We start from the raw sequence: 21,771 nt of genomic DNA on the forward strand, positions 1-21,771 counted from the left end.
ACGGATTCCCCTCGTGTCTCCGAGAGGTGGAATTCCAAGATGCCAAGCAACACAACGCAAAGCTACTTCAAACCGGTATTACCAAGGGAGGTACAGGAGGCATCACTCCGTACAGTCTGAACAAGTTATCCTTGTTAGTGCAGACCACTGTAAACAGATAAATGCACTTAAAGGCACTGCAGATAAACATCATCAGTGATCAGCAGCATTTAATGTCCCAAATATGCTGTTGGTTGGAGCTACCACCATTAGTACATCCAAGAAATTAGAAACATGGCAGTCATTAAATAAAATTACTGTGAAGTGTGCTTTACGGAAAGTAAAGCCTTAATGTTATTATTCTACATGCAGTGCTACAAAATAAGTTTCTTTAAAGAACATGTTACATAAAAGGTCAGAGGCAAGTTTAAATCTCACGTTCCAGTAACTGCACAGATCAGTCCAATTCTTCAAGTAGGAGAATTAATTTTGTTTTCAGACAGGAATATTCTTTGCTGTGTGAGCAGCCCAGTGTTTACAGACACGCAGCAACGGTCTGACTCACCAGCCAGTAGCATCTTTTCCTTTCCTGCACTTTCGTACCCCTGACTACCATGATCTTTGTGGCCTCAGAAATAGCACAAAAAAAAAAAGTATCAGATTATAAAGGAAGCCACTTTTGCTTCCACTCATTTCAGTGATTCATAATCTTCCCCCACCCCCCCAAAAAAGAAAGAAAACCCCCAAACCAGATGCTTATTTCCCTATTGTGTCCCCTGTCAGTCATCAGATCAGAAAGTATTTTCTCAGCTATTGCATGTTACAGGAGAAAGGTGGCCCCCTGCCCGCCCACCCTGCGATTTCAGCCTAATTCTACTCAGGCATTTCGGAAGCTCAGACTTTGGATGTTAATTAGCTACGGCGCAGTCCAGCGATCCCTTTGCACGGTATTTATGAACAGCACTGAGAGGGCTCTCTACGTTACCTGCATATGACTATTCAACTGGCACCGGCTCTCAGACACACTACACTGCCAAACCTCATTCCAAAAAGTGCATATTCATAGACAGAAACTGGTTTATTGGTTTTCAGGAAAGCTAACTGATGATTCTGCTGATTGCTTGTAAGGAAGGGAACTCCTCATCCTCAATATGCAAAGCTTTATGGGTGACAACGTCCTGCTGAGTTAGTACTTGCTTACACGTTGGGCAGATACAGCAGTCGAGATCAGAGTTGGAGTCCGTCTGCCAAACGTTCTTTTTGTTCTTTTTGGGTTTGTTTGAGCTTTGTTTTTCTTTGATTCTGAAATCATTGTGAGCAGAAAGCAGTTCTTGTTGCTTAACTGTGTCCGGCAACAACACCAACAACTCGTTAAAAATTTTCTTGAAGTTATCTCCAAGCAGTTCTCGGCAACTTTTATAATACTGTGCTGCAGAAATCAGACCCTTCAGTGAAAAGAGAATTGGAATAGTTAGAGGGGGGGGGGGGGGGGGGGAGTGGAAAAATCCCACCGGGACTCACTTTCTCCAGGAGAGGACGTTTTTGGGAACCCAAAGGTTCTTGCCCACTCACCTGTCTGAATTGCCCAGAATGAGTTTTAAATTTATTGAACTTGGACTCATCACTTTGAAGGAATTCTTTAATGGATTGTATTAGCTGAATGTTCCTTTGCTGAAAGTTTTCAGGTATCAAGTACGATCCGTGACAGGATTTTGGCCTGCATTGAAAAGACCAAAAATGCCTCTGACATTGGTTCGTGCTGTACAAAGACGCTGCGGGATACATCTTACATGGCTATTCTCTTCTACAGGATGCGCTCCCTTTCTCCACCCAACTACACATGCAATTACTGTAAGTAGCACACAGCAATCTTGACAGGATGATGAAAAGTGTCCTGTGGGATTACTCTATTGTATTCCAGCTTTACCTAGACAGAATATTTAAAACACAAGCCTAACATAGTCTTGACTAGCTGTTTTGTAAGCTAGTGTCACAAAAGGAAAAAAAAAACAACGAAGACATGAGCAACAAAGACCGCACCTGACTAATATAGATGTCTGTATTAAACTTACACAAGTTTTCCCCTCCCCTTTTCCCATACAGTCATCTCTCTAGCCCAGAAGGGCCCTGGCCAGAGACCAACTGCTGGAAAGATCAGACCAATGAAGGCATTTAGAGGTCACCAAGGAAAACACAGTTCAACACCTTGCTTCTGGGACTCAGAATCAATGGAAAGGTTAAGGAATATGTTGAAGCTCCAGATTTTCAAGTAAATCTAGAAAAGACAAAAGTCTGAGCTGCCACAGTACGCAGGTTTTCATTTCCTTGGCCTTGTATTCACACAACACTTGTGCTTTTTACACAGCTCGCCTGAATCCAGCCCACAACAGCCAGGGAGCCAACTCCCCAACGGCAACCATCAAGTGGCTGGCCTCTGCGGCAGCACCTGTTTAGAGTAATCCTCCGAGTATTTCATGTGTTGTTTGAAGCCCGTATGACATAACCGCGATGTAAAGTAACTCTTAATTCAAAGGATTTTACTTACTCTTTCAAAGATGTAGTGACAGGTTCAGAGATATTGGTGGATGGAATAACAGCAAAACCTGGAGGGGGTTTACTAACAGGCACCGACAGTCCCGGAGGTGGCGGAGGACTCTTTAATAGCACCACAGTGTTAAAGCCTAAATGGAAGCAGAGAACGGGCAGGAAGTTAGAGCATGTATCTGTGGCACCCACATACCACTCTCTAAAATTAACGCTAGTGGTCTGACGTACTCTCCAGAAGCACTAAGAAGTAGGAGTCAGCAGCACAGACATCACTATATTGGAAAAAAACCCAAAAACTAGAAAGGTAGAATCTATTGCCTTAGCAGTCAGATCAAGAAGCACTTCATAGCGGCTGATGTTACTCTACAGAGAAAGTGCTTTAATTATTAACGTACTTTTTCAATAGAAAACTGTGTTTTAAAAACCCACTCATGATGAAAACCACACTTTTACATTATTAAAGCAAACAGAAATCGCTCCAGAAGTCACAACAGCACTAGACATCACACATTCTAGCATACTCCACCTAGCAGTATCTGCAGAGCAGCACAGAATGAAACAGCTACGCAAGCATCTCCTGATGCGGTACAGACTTTCATTAAAGCCACTGTAAGTCACAGTTTGTTGCTATGTTACTCCAGTTTTACAAGATTACGGCACTGCTAAAAGCAAGGGCGTTAAATCTGTGCAAACACAGAAGGGAAATGACCAAGCGAGCCAACCGACAAGTCCCAGCAGGCACAGGTTGCAGCTAGAGATTCCCTTTGCCTGCAGGGTCTTCCTAACTAGATCTTAAAGCACATATTTGTGTCGGCAGTGACTCATCAGAAAAGCAGCAAAAGGTAAATATCAGCTGCTCATGTGAGCCACCCTCAGAAGGCAGAGACCTGCAGCTGCATGGAGCAGAGGTATCCCAACACAGCCACCGCTTCAGCCATGATTTACAGAGGACATTCAAGCCCACCTACCTCACCCTAACTACCTTTTTCAACTTCAAAGCCTAACCTAGAACGTGGTGGCAGAACTGCTACTCATGTAACAGCCAGAAGGAGCCATTTACACATCTCATCTCCGTGCCACACTTCTCTAAGCTACCTCCCAGCAAAGCTGGCCGTGCCCTGCGGTGCCTACCTGGTGGCGGGGGCATTCTAGCTGATCCTGAGCTCCCAAGAGCTGGGAAGTCTTCCTGAGGTAAAGGGCATTTGTTAGTCACTGTGGGCTTTTTAAGGCCAGGGGGCTCTTTGGGTGTACTACAGATTGCTAATGATTTTTCCGAATGACCATTCATGACAGCTGCGGATCTGTCAGGGGCGTGAAGAGCAGAGGATGCATTTGATGTCTGCTCTGCTTCTGGCAGCTTTTCAGTCGATGACCTGGGGAACGATGTCTCTTGTAACAGGCGTGGGGATGACGGTCTCTGCTTCTCAACCCCCATCTTCTTTTTCTTGCTCACTTTCGTAAAAGTTTGTGAGGTAGAAGCTGCCAGCAAGGACGACACATCAAACATCGTCGGTGCATTTCTGATCTCCTGGGTTGTCAAGCCACTACCGCTGTCTTCATCGTCTGAATGAGAGAGTTTATTGCTCTTCTTATTTCCTTTAGTGCTATTCAAGGAGGGTGGCTTTTTGGCTATCTGGTTTACACAGGGGTTGCTAATGGCTTTGACCACATTTTTGCTGGAACCATTGTTCCATGCAGATGTGATGTTAGTTACTGTTTTATTGTTAGGCCTCATTTTGGACACCAGAGCTGGAAAATCCTCCTCTTGGAAGGCTGTTTTCTTTGCAGTCGCTGTGTACGTCAAAGACATCCCAGAAGAGATGGTGGGTGCTGCAGAGGATGACAAGCTTGGGAAATCTTCTTCTTTAAGCTTAACCACTGCTAGCTGGGCAGAGCTGTAAGAAAGGAAAAGTACATCCCATTATACCAGTGCTGCAGAGGCAGCACAACTCCAACAGGCAGAATAAGCTCCGCACCTGTCTGCATTCTTCCTCAAACTATCCCTTCGGGTGGCACAACTGGCCCACTGTTAACAGGATGCAAATGCATTCAAGCTTATAAACCGCGTCTAGATCAGTACCCTCAAAGAAGTCACACTAGCCTTGCTGAGGTATCCGCACTGCCTCAGCACATCTCACCTCGACCAGAGCTGGACACACAGGCACATTTGAGCTGCCACAGCCTGCAAAGACGCTATTCTAATCATCACCAATTTCAGGAGATGATGAATTTTAAAACTCTCAGCATACAGCTTCTTCAAGATAAGCTATCGAGTTAAAGTGGCTGGAACACAAAATCTTGAGAATTCCCCTGAAATCGCACCACCAAAAGATCAAGCCATGAACTGAAGCAACAACCGATGCTGTTCATGCAGGTGACCAGCACAGAAACAGCTCGAGGCAGAAGGGGACCAGGGCAGGGGGGAAGCATTTATAGCTTAAGTGATCTGTAAAATTATTTTCTCCAGACATGCAGAACTTAAGTTTCTAAATCTGCTTTCTCATCGCGGCAGCCTTGCACAAACTTACCCTTGTAGAGGTCCTGCTGCCGAACCAATTGCTGGAAAGTCATCTTGGCTTAAAGCACCATTAGCAGCTGCTTCTTTTGGAATATTGACAAAAAGAGCAAAGAAATGTTTTCAACTAAAATCCATTTATTTCAGGGTAGAAGCTATCACTGAACATGACAGCAGCATTAACAAGTCCTATTTTCAGCAGCTGATGACGTCATTAAGTGTGACATTCCAAAAGAACAATTTAAATCCATGCATCGCTATTTCCTTCCACTACTGCTTTCACCATTATGTCACCGTATACTGGCTGCAGCATACAGGAAATTCATGACAATTAACACGAGCAAAACATTGGTTGAGAAGTACTTTGTGAGGGAACCCTTTAGAGACTGAGATGCCAATACCCCCAGCAATCTGCTCCATGCTTATACCAGGTTAGCCCTCCACAGCCTGCCCAGGGTCAGGATGCTCATCAGAGCCTCAGCGCTCCACAACTGACATATGCTAATGCTGCTTCGTTTGGAAAGCTGCTCCTCCAAGCAGTCCATCACACCTCTGCTGCGCAGATGCCCAAGCTGCTCTGCAATTAGTTCTGCAGTTGGTTTACATCAGAACGTAACTCATTCCCAGTGTAGATGTGCCCTAAAATCCAAATCCTGCGCTGTGGACTGCAGGAGTTCAGGGACAGATTGATAACAGCTTTGACATACATGCAGCAAAAGCTGGGGGAGATAACCTTGCCTGTCACCCCCAAGTGAACTGTACCATTAAGCAGAGCTCTCAGCAGCTCTTGGTTCATCATGAAAGCATATGATCTTTAAGTGGAAATCCTGTTGCAGGAGCAATTAAAACAGTGGAAAATGGATTTGGAGCAACGGTAATGTTAAACACAGTTAAGTCATATTTATTTGACCCAAATTGGACCTGGGTCAAAACAGTTAAAGGTTTGCTTTCATCTTACTGGAAATGTTCTCAAAAAAAGGGGAAATTCAGCTAGAGCATCCCAATAAATCAGTTCTTGCACGTTAGAGTAGGAAATGGCCCATTCTTAGATTATATTGACTTGGATGGAACATCACACATACCGTCATATATTAATTGCATTTGATATTTCTACGCAGCTCCATTTCAAGTATAACCTGCTGCAGGAACCCCAGCGCACATTTCACTGAAAATCCCTGTTGCTGGACTGAGATTCCGAGCAGCCCTATCCATGTCCACCAGATTCCGAGAACAACGCCTGACGACTCCCTCTTTCGCCAGGCTGATCTCCAGCCCCACACTGCCTCCCTGCAGCTGCAGAACGCGCTCAACACTAACCTGCAGTATCATTTGAAGACTTTGGCACACGTTTGGAGCTGAGCACTTCAGAATCCCTCAAGTCGTCCTTTTTACCTCTACTGCTGCTCTCCTCTTTGTCTTCTACCCGTTTTTTCTCTTCTTGCCGTTTAGCTGCTACAGACGCCCTGACTGCTGCTGCAACATCTCTGTCTTCTTCTTCCCTACAGGACAGGACAGATTTTCTCGGTTAAACAGTAAGGATTACTGAGCAGATTTGTCTCGCTCCAGCTCTCACCTCTCCCGTGTCAGCTCCGATGACTGTCCCTGATCTTGTGATGCCACCGGCTGAGAAGGCTAAAACAAACCCACTGCTCCAACACACCCTGGGGCCAGCTGGTGAGACAGGCAACATTCACCCCCTGGATTTGAAAGTTCTACAGGTGGTAATAACAATCCAGGCCCCAGGAGAAACCGGGCTGAACTGGGAGAGACAGTACCAAGGATGCATGGGGACACCTGTCTCTCCCATTCATTTTCAAACGTATGAAATCATACTTGTAGGCCACAGTAATTCTTTGGAACATGGTTTGTCACAAACTCTCAACACATGCACGATCCACATGCGACACCAACATAGAAGTGTTTAGAGATGGACGTTTTCCCCCAGTGAAATCACCAGTAATGAACCGGCTGATCGTCCAGTGAGAAAAAGAAGAAAAATAGATGTGCAGTATGTATAAAGCACTCAGGTCTTGTGTGGATGACGAAACATATAAATGCAAAATTTCATTTCAATACTTAACCCTCTTCTTTTTCCAAAGCACTCAGTCTGGCCACAGAGAGATCTGTTAGTTCAATGAAAAGCATGGTCCTTAGAATAGGAACATCACGATTACCCAGACCAAAAAGTCCATTAAACCTGCAAAGACTTGCCACTTCCTTCAGAACATCCTATTTAGAAAAGTTAGCATAGAAACAGTTGCTGAAATCAATTTAGGATTCTGAGTTCATTTAACCCACAAGTTGCAGATTACACTGTTTGCTTCCTGTGTCAACTCCAGAGAGCTGAAACTTCGCACAAAACAATTTCACTTTGACCAAGCATGTAGTCAGCACACAGGCTTAGACCGAAAGCTAGTTCTACTCTCAACTAAGGGTTCACTACGGTGGCTTCCAAATTTTGTACCAAATTCCTTCCTACTGGTCCACCAAAACAGTGTTAATTGGCAAGTGAAAAACACAACACTAAACAGCAATAAAAATCCACAAAATATTGTGCTACTCACCTCTTGTATCTCCAGCTGCCTCTTCTGTTTTGCTGACTTCCTCGGCCGCTCACTCTGCCTGACCTCCCTTGCCTGTTATACCTGTCAACTTCTTCATAGTCCTCTCCACCTATAACACCTAAACAGGAGGGATGGTTGATCACTCTCAGATATTTCTGTAATCTGGGTATCACACTATGCCTGAAGAAAGCAAAAATATTCTAGTACAAATAAATCTATCTTAATTTATTTCTGATGATTAAGTAGTCTGTATAACCTTCAGGGTTGCTACACTAAAATGTATTTTGCAGTATAAATTCCATGTATTGTAACCTGTGACATGAGGTTTGAGTAATTCTGGTTTTATGCAGAGATCTCTCTACGTACAGTTCCACACGGAAGAGAAGTTCATACGTATGTCGATCTCTGCACCCCTAAGCGGATATGCTGCTCCGGTCTCATGGTCTATACCCATCACCGGTTTCTATTAACTGTAATTACAAGTTGGAGGAAAACCAGCAGTTTTCCTAAAAGTTATATATCACCATTAAATCCACGCATGAGGGGAACACCTGTAGAACAATTTAGGCAGAAAGAGACCTCTGGATGTTGTCTGCTCCATCGCCGCACTCAAAGCGGGGCCAACTCTGAAACTGCTTCAGGTTGCCCAGGGCCCTGTCTGGTCGAGTTCTGGTTACCTTCGAGGACAAACTCCACAACCTCTCAGGGTCTTGTTCTAGGGTTTGCTCGCCCTCCATGTAAAGAATTTCTTCCTGGCTAGGAAATGTTCACCAGGTACTCCTGAAAGTCCTCAGAGCAGTAAGAACGAGTATGTGTCTGCCCACCTCCTTGCCCAGCCACACTTACCCTCACTCCTCCTCTGGTGCCTCGGAGCATAGTTAAACTGAAGGTCTATCTGCCGGTTCTGCCTGGCCTCCGCCCTGTTCTTGCTGTGGCAGGCTGTTTTGTGTGCTTTATAGTCTATTTCCGTGTGGAACGCGTGGGTAAACTGTTCTGTGCTGCACCGTCCCTCTTCGCAAAGGAAGTGCTTTTCACGGAAGTGTTCACGAAGGTATTCATAATCACTGGAAAGAGACAAGAGTCTGAGCTGCAACCTTCCCGGCATATTTTGCTAACAGCATATGGCTACTTTTCCAAGATGAAGAGAAGACGAGCCTAGGCAGTTGATTCTTTCTTTATCCCCAAGCAAGCTTTCCAGCTGAAACCACTTGTGTGCAGTCAACACAGACCTTCATGCATGATCCCAGATGTTAAACTAAACCTACTGGTTGACACTCACCACATCCAGCTGGACATAAGGCATGTATTTAATATAAGAAAATTGACTTTATCTGCTTTGCACGTTAATTTTGGAGCAGTAGAGTTGACACACTAGGCAGCTGCAGACACCTGCTGTCATGCAGCAAAATGTACCTTTTAACGTTTAACACTAATGAAGAGAACTTTAAAACATGAACTAGACAGAAAGTGATTACCTCAGCTAGTGGTTTGAGGAACAAGAGAGACTGCAGCCAACCTGCTCGTATTCTTGCAGTGTCTTTGAGCACTACTTTCCCCAAAATTCAAAGCAGACCCAAGCAACTTTCCCTCAAAATTTAAGCTACAGAAAAAGGAATAAACTGCTTGCACAAACCTGTAGTATTCCTGAGCACCATCGGAGTCACAGAAATGACAAAAATAATGATCTCGTCTTAAGTGTTTCAGTAACTCATCATTATCCAAATAACGCTCATCACAAAATTTACACAAGGGATGCCCACGATGAGATGTGTCATCTGGATCTCCATGGATTCGATGACGGGCGAGGTCCTTACGAGAATACCATTTCCGTTCATAAGTAAAAATCTGAAGAGATATAAACACATGTATTAATTATTGTGGACAGAGAGCAAAATGGAATAAATTGGGTTGTACACAACTTGTTCATTTGTAGGAGTGGAAGATTTGCTTCAGAAAGATGCAATTTGACAATCGACACCTAAAATTTTCAGTGAATAGGAAATAAAATTCAAGTAAAAGATCCAAATTAAATCTAACTTGCATTTCACTCAGCTTGAACATTGGAAACAGATCTAATTCACCTTCTTCCCTTTCACTTTTTTTTTTCTTTCTATTAACGTAATGCAACAAACTTTAAATTATAATCTCTGGTGGGGAAAAAAATCCTAAATATATATGTATGAACATACAGTACTTTGCATACTTGGAACTAAAAAAAAACCCATGTAAACCAGAAGCAAGCTGTTTTACTTCCCTCAGCTAGCAACTACCCCAAGATAGCCACATACAAAGGATACAGTTCAGTGAACAAATTTCGTATTATAAGCCAATCTTCTGTCCCTACTAAGACACAAGTTGTTTTGGTGGGTAGGGTTCTGAAGACTCCAAAAAGGTTAACACAGTCTGGAGAACAGAATAACCTTTATTTTTCACCTAGACAGGGACTGTTAACTTGTTCTGGGAAAAGGTTCATCTGGCTTAGCTACAGACTGAAGCTTCTGCAAGTGTAAAAACTTTTTTGCAGTGGGTAATAGTAATATGGAGCTTTTTTCAGTGAAATAAAAGTCTCTGCAATATTCTGAAATTAAAAGCCAACAAGTTCTACTATGATTCATGAATACTCTGGGACAGACAATGACAAACAAGTCCCCTTCGTGCTAGCTACTGCAGCTGACCATGGAAACACGTCTTCACCAGAGCTCAAAGGACACTGCAACCAAAAGAAGCGGTCTTTCCCTCCTCTGACCATTTCCCTTGCATTAGCTCTAGCGATTCCACAACCACAGGAAAGAGTCAAACCAGTTCACTGAAAGCTAACCCTGCAAAAAAAAAAACCAAACCAAAACCAACCCCAAATCAATGTATTAGCATTCATTCAGATCAACCTGATCACTTCTGCAGCCTGTCCCTTTTGGCAGTAAGCTACAGTTCAGTTGGCACAAACCAACTGTGGCGCCACAGAAGAAATGCGTTTTCTCTGATTTGATATTTATTTGGTTTCAGAGTAAACACACACACATACAAAACCATGTGTAATGAGTTCTAAAAATATGTGTTCATGCATTAAATTCCCTCCTACAACAGTAAGGAATGCTGACAACTATTAGACACAGGGGTTCACAGTCCCAGAGTTCATTTAACAGTAGCTGCTAATTTTGTCCGATGTACAATTTGGAAATACAAAACCCACTCTAGCTCTAGGGAAGGGTGGAATTCTGACTTTCAAACCATGAAAAAACATCACCTAACACCAGCCCTTTAAGTGAAAACTTGGGTGAGATTAAAAGAAATAATAAAGGATGAGGATGGCGATACTAAATAGTTTTGAGCTTACTACACATCACCTTTTCAGACACAGACAACTCAGCTTTCCAGTAACTTTTTAATCTTTAGTAGGTTGTAAAATACATTTTAAAACAGCCCCATGTCACATCCTACGCGTGTACATCAAACACAGCAGACTTCAATTGCAGGCAACAGTAAGTTTCATTTTCCAATCAAGTCAACAAGATACAGGAAATTTGCTCTGAACAAATAAACAAGATAATGAAATATAATTATATTTCATTAAACGAGCAAGATAGATTATCATCCTGTACATGAACCAACTGTATATGCTACGTTGACTCTAATCTGAGAAATATATGCATCACTCCATGATGCATTCTGCTTTCTGAGCTGGCACCAAATATTTTCTTAAGTTACAGTTTTAGCTTGTAAAGTCATTACGAGTATAAGTCTTAATAGACATCAAATTTCTACCCTTACAGTTGTAACAAAGTCTGCCTGTGGCTCAGGATTAACTGGCTATCAGTTAGGGTTTGACATTCACACATGCTGCGGCAAAGCAGCTAACATTAGAAGGTTATTAATATGGTTGGGTTTAATTTTAAAATGTAATCCACCGAGAACCTCCAGGCCTTCTTCATTAATCAGTTTATGGAAGAAGAGAGATTTAAAACAAAGGAACTGGCCTTAGTCCTCTGGCAGACAGAGGAAACTTAAAAAAATGAATCAGTGCTGTTCAGCTACCCTCTTCTTCCAGCCTCCCCAGGTACTCTGGTAGGTCACGCAAGGAAGCACCTCTCCTTCCCACACATTAAAACGTAGAACTAGCTCACCTTTAAGTGTTTAACACAGAGTTTGCAACAGAAGAGTTCATGCTGCTTCCTCATGTGCTGTTCCAGGTCTGCAAAGGTGTTGAATGGCTTCAGATCTGGACACAAAGAGCATTCATGCTGCAGCAGCTTCCTAAAGAACAAGAAAGATTTCCTAAAAATTATCTGATTTCCTCTCACGAACCCAATACCGTTACCAAAAAACAAATCAGTGGCAGAAGGCTGCATTTTTATAGCTCCCCCAGCAATGTGTAATGAGGTTAGCGTCCTGCTTATTCCAAGAATACTTTGTCTTATGTCAGGAACAGAACAAAACCGAATTATGCAAAGACTTCAGCTGTAAGATCTGAACAGTCACAGTGGTAGTAATACACTGCCACTATAAAATTCAGAGTGGACTGTAACACACCCATGCAACAAACCCCTTGCTTATTGAAGATTCAGCTGGTATCTGCAACATTCACTTCCAATTTAATTACACTTTCTACTGTCGGAAACTGAAGAATACAGTGGGGAGAGAAAGAACTGGAATAGAAAAGGAGGAGGGGAAAAAAAAGAACAACCCAACCGAAAACCCACAAGGTTCCCCCCCCCCCCCCCAAAAAAAAAGAGCTGAAAGAGCACTAGTCTCAGTGGGAGACCCCATTCCCTCACACTTGATTGTTGCTCATGGAACTGTAATCTCAGCAACTCTCCAGAAATCGTATCATCAAAAGCAATTCCCAGACCTAGTGTGTAATTAATCAGAACATGCTTCCAACCGATTCTGCTCCCTAAACCCATTGCCCAATTCCATCAATATGAAGTCATGCAAAACTGTAAATGTATCAGCAAAGCTACACTCTTAGCCCAAATCAGGCTGGATATAAAGCACAATTCTCCAAGGAAAAGGTACTGCTATCTGCATGGTTTCATGTTTTTTCACTTTTTTTTCGTTTTAAGTGCTTTTAATTATCTTAAAGCCTCCCAATTAAGCACGTTATGAAAAATATTTTCAGAACATGATGCTGATGCCACATTCTTTTACCCTGCATTGTTTTTTTTACTTCATTTTCTCTCCCATTTAGAATTAAGGTCTTTGTAGGCAGACAAGGTTGCTCTTCTTTTCACACAATATTTGGTACGATTGGTTTTGATTAGTCCTTATGCAGCACAGCAATAAATACAATTATAATAGTAATTCAGTCTTTACCAATTTCCACAGTGGCCACACAAGGAACCAAAAGCCTTCCAGCAAGCCCGCTGTTGCTAAAGAAGCAAAAAAGCAACTTGTATTGACAGAGCAACACTTTTGGGTTATGTGTCCGTGAATCTAACACTCCAGCCTCGAGGAGCTGCTCCCTTTGTCAGCCGTGGTACTGAGCGCTCACACCAGCCGCGCTGCTCCTGCCTCTCACCCTACCAATGCCACCTGCACCGCGCGATGACTAATGGACGCAGAAAACCACACTGTTCTATTAAAGCACGCATTTCCTGCCACACAACGCAGATAAGAACAACCTGCTTTAGGGGCATGTTCCAGAAAGGATTCCAGTACTTACCTGTACAGTGCATAAACATCTCCATCCGTAAAATAAATGTCGTATTTCTTCTCATGCTGCAACTGGTTAAGTGCTATTGTTGAGAAAGATGTAAGCTTCCGTCCGAAGACAACCTGCAGGCAACACAACATAAGAATCAGCAAAAGCACACTCAGGCTGCACAGTCCTTGGGATTCCAGCTAAACTCCTCAACACAAATTTTGCCAGGGAACTCACCATAGCCTGAAGCTTGGATTGTACCAGCCCCAGCTGCTCATCACCACCCCCACCCACTCCCGGTTACTGCCCCCCCAACTGTCAGCAATGCCACTGTGACTTCTTATCAGCTTCCAACAAGTAAGCCAGCTCAGATGAAGGTGGATTGGACTAGCCTGGTCTTTGGATTTTGAACTAGATTAGGAAACTCTTTTATGGTATGTTTTGCTACCACAGCTGTGCTGAGAGTAAATACTCCCAGCCAATTCAACCTCTTCTGCAGCGAATGCCGGTCATGCACTTGGCTCCCTCCTAACTCCCGGTAGATCACACAGAAACCTACAGTCTGTAAGCAAAAAGCAACATTAGTCAAGAGTCTGACTGGGAAACCACTGTTTCTTCTCTCCTTAACTACCAGGAAAGCAAGAAACATGATGCTACATCGTCTCCCAAATGATGTGTACCACATACCCCTTCTAAGGGAACCTGCTTGCTCACAGCTGCTGCCGCTGACCACCTGGCAGCTTGGGTCTCATGCTGCAGCCGTTCACGTTATCACATCCTTCCTCAGGAGCCACCTACCACCGCTCTGCTCCAGCACGTGTTCCCCATCTGGGAACTGCTGGGGTAGCAGCAACATTTGTGAAACAGCTGGAGTCACCTGCACCAGCCGAGAAAGGCTGAGACACAAATATAGTAAGTGTCTTTCAGTTCTTACAGTAACCATTATAAATCCAGAAATACAACCTTAATAAAAGCATTCAATTATACAATACACATGTAGTTTAGTCTTGTTCAATCACTCCTCTACCCTTGTTGGGGTGAAATACCATGGAACAAGTCTTTTGTCTGGTTTTGTGGGGGTTTTTAAAGCTTTCTTTACAGTTGGGCTACTTTTAAGTTAACCAAAACAAAAAATGCACTCAACTTGCTGAAATAGCAAGCTTAACAATAAAGAGAACACAAGTTTAAGTTTCAGTGAAATCATATTGACATTTAATTTCAGCCAGAGTGAGTTTTAAAGAAGAGGAACGGATTGCTGAAAAGTAGATTTTATCACAGGAGTCTGATCTTGGAACTGCTGTAGAAAATTACATCAATCTCACACACACACACACGATGAGTACACCAACAATCCTCGGAGCCTGATCCAAGTATACGTCACGGTTAGTTTACAGGTCAACAAGTAATCCTTCCTAACTCCACTGCGACAATTATGCATCACTGAAAGCATGTACTACCAGAACAAGTATATCCTGCTTTCTCCTCCGTCATGCCCTGGGCTGCCACTCATCTTTATAGTTACATTTCCTTTGGATGTTCTGCTGTGACACTGACCAGTTCAGTCTACGCTACTCTGTTCGACACCAGCTGAGATTTGGTAGTGTCACACTTGCCTCTGCTAATTCCACACACGCTATGCAAATCAAGAGGCCAGGTTTATGTCCTACATATAAGTTCAGTTCATTCAGTGGCAGTTTTGATGTGATTTATGCACCCTGGTATCTTTTTTTCTTTCCTTGGGGCAGACGGGGTGAACAGACAGAACAGTATTGTAGTGGCACTTGGGGGGGGGGGGGGGGGGGGGGGGAAGCACAGCCATTAAAAATGACCTCTCAGTCAATTATGATAAAAGGATCATTTTAAACAGTTAATAAAGGAGGGAGAAAGATGGCTGAACGAACCAAAGTTCAAGCTGCATAATAAAGCACTATTACACAATTTAAAAGCTCTTGAGATTAACAGTCCATCTGTGACCCTAAGACAAGCAAGTTTAAGGATGAAGAGCAACATCTCAGCTTGCTTCTTCCTAAGATGAGACAAGTGGCACAGCAGCTCCCCAGAGGATGATCAGAGATAAAATTACTTTCACAGAGTATCTTTCTGTACACAGAGGCTACTCATGTGCCAGTAAGCTCAGTCTAAACACCACAGCAACCCTTCTGGCCTCTACAGGGTCTGAGGATCTCCAGCACACAACCAGAGATCTTAAGTCCCTCAAATCACATGAGCAACAAGAAAAGCAGCCAAAGCAAACAGTTTAGTTGGGGTGGGCAGGGAGGGCTTTCCTTTCGCCAAGGGGAGAGCCCCCTCCTATCTGTTTTATTTCATTTCCTAAACCATCACAGTATATTTCATTCCGTGCTAGTACCAATTCTTTTACTTGTAAAAAGTTTGGTTTTCTCTGCATCAGTTCCGCCAAACAAATTCATGTACGAAGAGTAGTTTTTACAAATATCCTTCAGCAGCCTTGCTTCACGCAGCTCACACCGCGCTGAACCCTGGCTCCATCCACACAGCCCAGCCACCACAGCAGCTTCCCCCGACCTCTGCCACAGGGCCCCGTGCTGTCGCACCAGCGGGCCGCAAGAAGAACAGAAATCCATCAGAAAAGTTATAACTGAGGGGAAATTACTTTTTAAGCATATGCCCGACAGACAGCTCACGCTAACAGGAACGGGAGGCCAATGCAGCGCAGGGTGCTGTCACGCAAGGCACGAGTGAGCCCTGAAAGAATACAAAATATGTTCTCCCCCATGCTTAAAATGAAGTCAGGAATCCGGCAGGACGATAGAGTCATCCGAGATCACGTAATACTCTGGAGAACAAGCCCCGCTGATGTAACAAACAAACAAACAAAAAAATATTCCCTTTAAATTCTATTTCCTTCTTATTTTGTTTCCAATATGCCTCTTGCCTCCTCTGACCAACCGTCGCGCCACCGGGAGGGAAGCTGAGGGCAGATAACCCCGGAGAGCTGCCGGGGGGGTCCGTCCCCCTCCCCCACGGAGAGCTGCCGGCCGGGAGGGCCCGTCCCCCCCGCGGCTCCACTCAGCAGATTCCACGAGCTGCTCCGCGGCCCGACCCTGCCCCGGCCCAGCCCCAGGCCTCCCCGCCCCCGCGGCCCCGCTCCCCACGGCTGCCGGCCCCGGCCCAGCCCCGTCGGCCGCTGACAGAGCCCGGTCCCGGGCGGGGGGCAGCGCCCCGGGCTCGCCGGGTGCGGGGGCCCGGTCCCGGCCTCACCTGGCCCAGCTCCTCCCGGCACACCGCGCAGTAACGCACGCCGCACAGCGCCCGCATCCGCACCGAGCAGCGGTAGCAGATGGGGTGGTCGCAGCGGCCCAGCGCCACCACCTCCAGCTCCCCGCAGCACAGCACGCACGACCCGTCCGCGGGGCCCGCCGCCGCGCCGGAGGCCGAGGCGGCCATGGCGGCGCCGACCCGCCGCGGCCTAGGCCCCGCACCACCTAGCAACCGCCCGCACCATCGAGAGGCGGCCTAGAGCGCCGCCCGGCCCGCCGCGCGACTCTCCGCCCGGCTCCTGACCATAGAGACCCGCCCTCGCGGCTACCCGGCGTCGCGCCGGTCTGGCTGACCGACCACCGAGTTTCTGCCTAGAGCGGTGCCTCACTCCCCTAATCACCCCCCCACGGCCGCTAGAGCGCCACTCCTCCTGACGTCACCCCCGCGGCCTCCAGCGCCCGACCGTCGAAAAACAGCCCAGAGCGCCCAGCGCCCCGCGCCGCGCCGCGCTAGCCTTCCCCTTGCAGGCCGCTGGCCATGGAGAAGCGCTGCTCGGAGCGCCTCCGCGGCAGAGCCCCTCTAGCTGCCTCTCGCTCGTCTTGCCTCAGGTGGCGGCGGCCCGCGGGAGCCATTTGGCGGCCCCGTGCCCGGTGGCAACCGACCCGGCCCTGGGGCCGGGTCAGTGCGGGGCGGCTGCGGCTTGTGCTGTGTCACCTCAGGGCCTGCCCCCGGGGCAGCGGGAGCCCCCGGGTGTGGGAAGATGAGGGACCCAGGCCACTACCCCAGCACCCCCAGCTGTGGGGAGATGGGGGGCCCAGGCCGCTACCCCCGCACCCCCAGCTGTGGGGAGATGGGGGGCCCTGGCCACTACCCCTGCACCCCTAGCTGTGGGGAGATGGGGGGCCCAGGCCACTACCCCTGCACCCCCGGCTGTGGAGTGAGTAGCCCCCCCAGGACCATTCCTGGCACCCTTGGGCGCTGCCGCACACCGTTCAGCCCCACAGTGGGGGCTCTGAGGCCACACAGCACAGGCTCTCCCCTGAACAGGGTGTTCTGGCCGCTGCGTGTGCAGTGGGGTTGGTGTCTCGCAGATGTGGCAGCGCCGTGACCTGCCATCTGTGGACGTGGCGGGATGGTGATACATGTGGGAATCTTTCGGGGCAAACACCCACCCTGACGGTGCAAACAGCCCCGCAATGGGTGTATCGGACCCACCGCTCTGCCTCTTGATCTGATTTTATAACGCAACTGTCTGGTAGCCTGTGTAAACTAGGTGTGATAGGGGTGGGGGGCGGGGGAAGCATACTTGAAATGCTGTGGAAAATAGGATGTCGCACCCATTAAAACAGCACCACAAATGGGCTCTGTCAGCATTGGTACGTTAAGAGCACAGTCTGTTAGAGAAGTCTCTGTGCTACAGGTCATGATTCACGCTTTCAGTATCAGAGCATGTGACAGCTGTCCGGGGTTTCAGAGTGAGTTAGGCAAAGTAGAGTTAATCATTGATATGCCTGGTTGGCTGGCAAAGAAATGTGTGTTCCCACACTTGCTTTGCAGGCTGATTTAGTATTTTAGAGGTCTGTGTGTTGCTGGGGCTCGGAGATGAGAATTGTAGCTCCTTAAACAGAAGAGGGTGCTCCAGGAGCATGGAGAGCAGCGTTAATGCCGGCTCGGCAGCCATGTACCTCTGGAAGAAAAAAAGAATAAAAGCTTGTCTGGGGACAGCACAGGGGAAGAGACGGAAAGATTTTCAAAATTTAGGATCTTCTGCCTTTTTTTTCTCCCAGATTCTCACTAAATGACCGATGTGGGGTCGCTTCCCTTTCCACGTGTGAAAAATCAGAGCAGATCCCTGGTCAAACATAGAACTTCTGCTTCTAGATCTACCCAAAAAGTCTCAAGAAAGCCCAAGATCTTGGCATGAGGTGCTCATTCCGCCACATCATCATATGTGTCACCAGATGAGTGGCACGTCACTCCACTTGGCAAACATTCCTGGAGTCCTGTCCCCTGAGTCAAGAGCTTCCATCTGTTCCAGAAATGACAAAATGGCTCAGTTTTTCATGGGTGTCTCCAGTGACCTGTAGAGCTGGTATAAGAGGATGATCGAAAAATGATTCTGGGACACACCATCCTCAGTGAAGCAGGTCAGTGCTCAGGTTACTCATTGGCATAATATGATAACCCTTAAAGGCAAAACATCTCAAAACAAATTAAATTTTCTAGGAAGGAAAATGGAGACAAACCACATTAATTTACACATTAAAACATACAGTAAATTCCTAGGATCTACTCGTGTGCATCACGGCTAGGTGGAAGATCAGATGAGCAGCATCCTTATCATTCAGATTGCTTTCTTTTCACTGAATTCCTTGTCATTTGAGTTAAAGATGCTCTTGTTTTCTTTGAGGCATAAGTGATCATTTTAAAACAAAGGGGCATATAAAACATAGCAAGTTAATTAAAATGTATCATGGTGTTATCTTGTCCAACATAAACATCTGTGCCATAAAATAAATTAAATAATAGGTTTGATAAGAATTTTGGAAAACAGATAAATGAAGTATTTCAATGTTTTGGATCATCGGCTGCAACAGGTAATATTTGCTTTCTTCTGAAGAGACCCGTGTATCATACTTCAAAGCAGAGTAGATAATACATGTCTTTCTGGTAATCAACATTAAAGTGTGTTTGGGTGGGGCTCTATTAAATAATTAGGAATGACTGAGGATGTTGGCTGTAATTATTTCAGGAAATGTTCCCCCCCTCCCCGAATTAATGATACTGTTGAAAATGTTTTTTTGTCAAAACTGCATCACACAATTTTGGAGAGCAATTAGCATGAAATGAGATGGAGGCTGCTGACAGTAATGTGCTGTCTTAAGTGTCACTCGTCTGTGAAATTACGCAAGTACCCCAGTGCTATGGCCAAGCATAGGGTAATAAATATACCTGCATAATTAGGCTCAAAAATGACATTACTCATCACAAGGAACGTGGTGACAAAGTGACCGGGCAGAACCGGAGTTTGTACTTTTCAGATTTCAGTTGTGCAGGTGGGAGCTGGCCGGTGACACCGCTTTCTCCCCACCCGGGAGCACTGAGGACCTGATCCTGCAAAGCGTGTTTGTACCAACATGCTTTTCCCACCAGCAGCATGCGTGGTGTTCCAGGTGAAAGGAAGCACTGGCTGTCTTCCAGGGTGCTGCAGGCAGGCAGGATCGCTGGCAGCTCGTCAGCTGGGGCATTTTCTGCTTCTCGGATGGTATTTGCTATAATTGGTGTCTGAAGGGGAAAACTGCTGAAGGTTTCGTGTCCTTTCATGGTGCAGCTAAACTTCCATCAGCAGTGAAAGCTCACAGCAGTCAGATTTCTCACTTTCACAGAGTTGTCAATTTTAAACTAGATCCAGGAAATTTATTTGGAACAAAACCCGGGTAAGGTTATCAATCCTTCCAGTTGCAGGCTGGGAGGCCCAATCCAGCCCTGTCCTCTACCAGCAGCCATATGACAACCCAAACCGGCCCAGATCCCCAGCTCTGGCACACCACTGAGGCAGCCTTCGGCAAAGGTTGGATTTCCTTAACTCCTGCCTCTTGTTCTTGCTACCCCCACTAGCGGGTCTGAACAGCCACGTTCCGCAGTCTGCAGCTCTGTCTATAACACTGCAATTCCAGTGATGTGCCAGGTCTTTCCACAGGTGTAAAATGCCAAAAAACCACCATCCCTCTGTGCCATTTCGATATCATTGCACAAGCTACTCCTGCTTCCCTCATGTCTGCACCTTCCACAAGCAGAACAAAGAAGTGCTAAAAAGCCAATATTCAAACTATTCACCAAAGACTGTTTTCAACTCATCGTCATTCTGAAAAATCATCCTGCTGGTGTATGTGAGTCATGCGTTTAGATTAATTTATTTTGCAGTGCAAAGAGGTTTTTATAATACTCTTTCAATGGATTGAATCATTCATTGCTGATGACTTAAGGATGCTGTTTTATTTCTCTAGTGATTGTAAATGGAAGCTCGGTCTTAGCACCGTGACCCCAAAACATAAAGAAATATGATCATATATAATTAACTAGGCTCCAGTGCGTATTGTAAATATCTTGGTTGGTACTTAGTTCTACGTGTTGTCAGACAGGAAATGTGTTCTTCCCAAGATAAAGGGTTAATATTGATGCTAGGGATAGTTAATTTCCATATTTACTTGCTAAATATCACATAATAACAGAAGAAAAAGGCACTTTTTAAGTCATTTAACCAGTAATAAATATACTTTGGAATAATTGATAACTGCAGATGAGCACAACAAATCCATTTCACTCAGAAGAGCAACAGATCAAATATTTATAGTTCAGCACTAAAATATTGTCAAAGTGTAGAGCTAAAGGTTATGCCTTAGATTAATTTCATGTTCACAGCTTGATGCGGATGCGGTTCATTTGCAGCCAAGATACTTCGTGCGTAATAGTGAGATTTGCTTTCATTTGACAAAGTTTCTGTTAAAAGTGATAATTTTCTCAGGGCTTCTTTTTTTTCGTGTAAGTCTCAGATCGCCTCTTATTAGCAGTGGCTTCACACAAGTACCTCATTTAAGGGCGTGTTTAAATCTACAGCCTTGACCATTCATAGTCTTTAGAGACTGGAGTTTATGGTTCAGAGTTTAAGGCTTAAAATAGCATTTTAGGCTGCTGTAGGATCGGCGTTGCTTGTCCCAGACATATCACACCCCTTTCCTCTGAGGCCTCCCATCACTGCTGCTGTGTGCAATCAGACCAGTTTGTGCCATTTCAAACTGCCCAGGGGACAGCGGGGTCAGGGTTTTCACGAGGTTTTGGATCAAATATACCAACGGCCCTACCTGTGGGACTGATAAGAAGTCTGTCTGTTATTTTCCTGCATTTAAGAAATATCCCAGTCTGCAATTATTAATCACATTAGTTGTTCACCGTTTTTTTTAACCAAAAGATGTTTTTCTATTTAAAAGTTCTGTTGCGGAGAGGCATACGCATACTGCAGTCCTTTGATCTGTCAACAGGCACAGCACACTCTGCACAACTTCAGATTTGGTGAGAGAATTTTCCTCCAAGATCTTTATTTATGAAAAAACGTAATTTAGTGATACAAGCTTTTCTGAAAAGTAGTGATTCCTTAAAGAGGAGGAGGATGAATGGACAGGGGCAGGATCCTGAAAGTCAAAAGAGAGATTCATGCTGGGAAGCAGAGTTGTATTTTAAGGCATTCACAAACATTAGTTTGGTGATAGAGTTTTCTTTAGCAGCGGCTT

At 45.4% G+C, this 21,771-nt stretch overlaps 1 protein-coding gene across 2 annotated transcripts; it reads right to left on the reverse strand.

The window, feature by feature from the left end:
* Nucleotides 1–1,038: 1,038 nt before the first annotated feature.
* On the reverse strand, nucleotides 1,039–16,768 carry ZNF598 (zinc finger protein 598, E3 ubiquitin ligase). Of its 2 annotated transcripts, none has more exons than XM_055803745.1 (12): nucleotides 16,484–16,768; nucleotides 13,265–13,377; nucleotides 11,727–11,856; nucleotides 9,239–9,450; nucleotides 8,452–8,669; nucleotides 7,606–7,723; nucleotides 6,359–6,540; nucleotides 5,055–5,124; nucleotides 3,658–4,421; nucleotides 2,525–2,660; nucleotides 1,552–1,696; nucleotides 1,039–1,424 (listed from the first exon to the last, which is right to left on the reverse strand). In XM_055803745.1, exons 1-12 carry the CDS (start codon nucleotides 16,667–16,669, stop codon nucleotides 1,077–1,079), a joined length of 2,622 nt encoding a protein of 873 aa, XP_055659720.1. In that variant the 5' UTR covers nucleotides 16,670–16,768; the 3' UTR covers nucleotides 1,039–1,076. The 2 variants fall into 2 exon arrangements, with proteins under 2 accessions (XP_055659720.1, XP_055659719.1); XM_055803744.1 differs by having other exon boundaries at nucleotides 5,055–5,127; nucleotides 16,484–16,766.
* Nucleotides 16,769–21,771: the final 5,003 nt, after the last annotated feature.

The sequence above is a fragment of the Falco peregrinus genome, chromosome 5 (assembly GCF_023634155.1).
Source record: "Falco peregrinus isolate bFalPer1 chromosome 5, bFalPer1.pri, whole genome shotgun sequence".
In the NCBI taxonomy this organism is placed as follows: domain Eukaryota; kingdom Metazoa; phylum Chordata; class Aves; order Falconiformes; family Falconidae; genus Falco; species Falco peregrinus.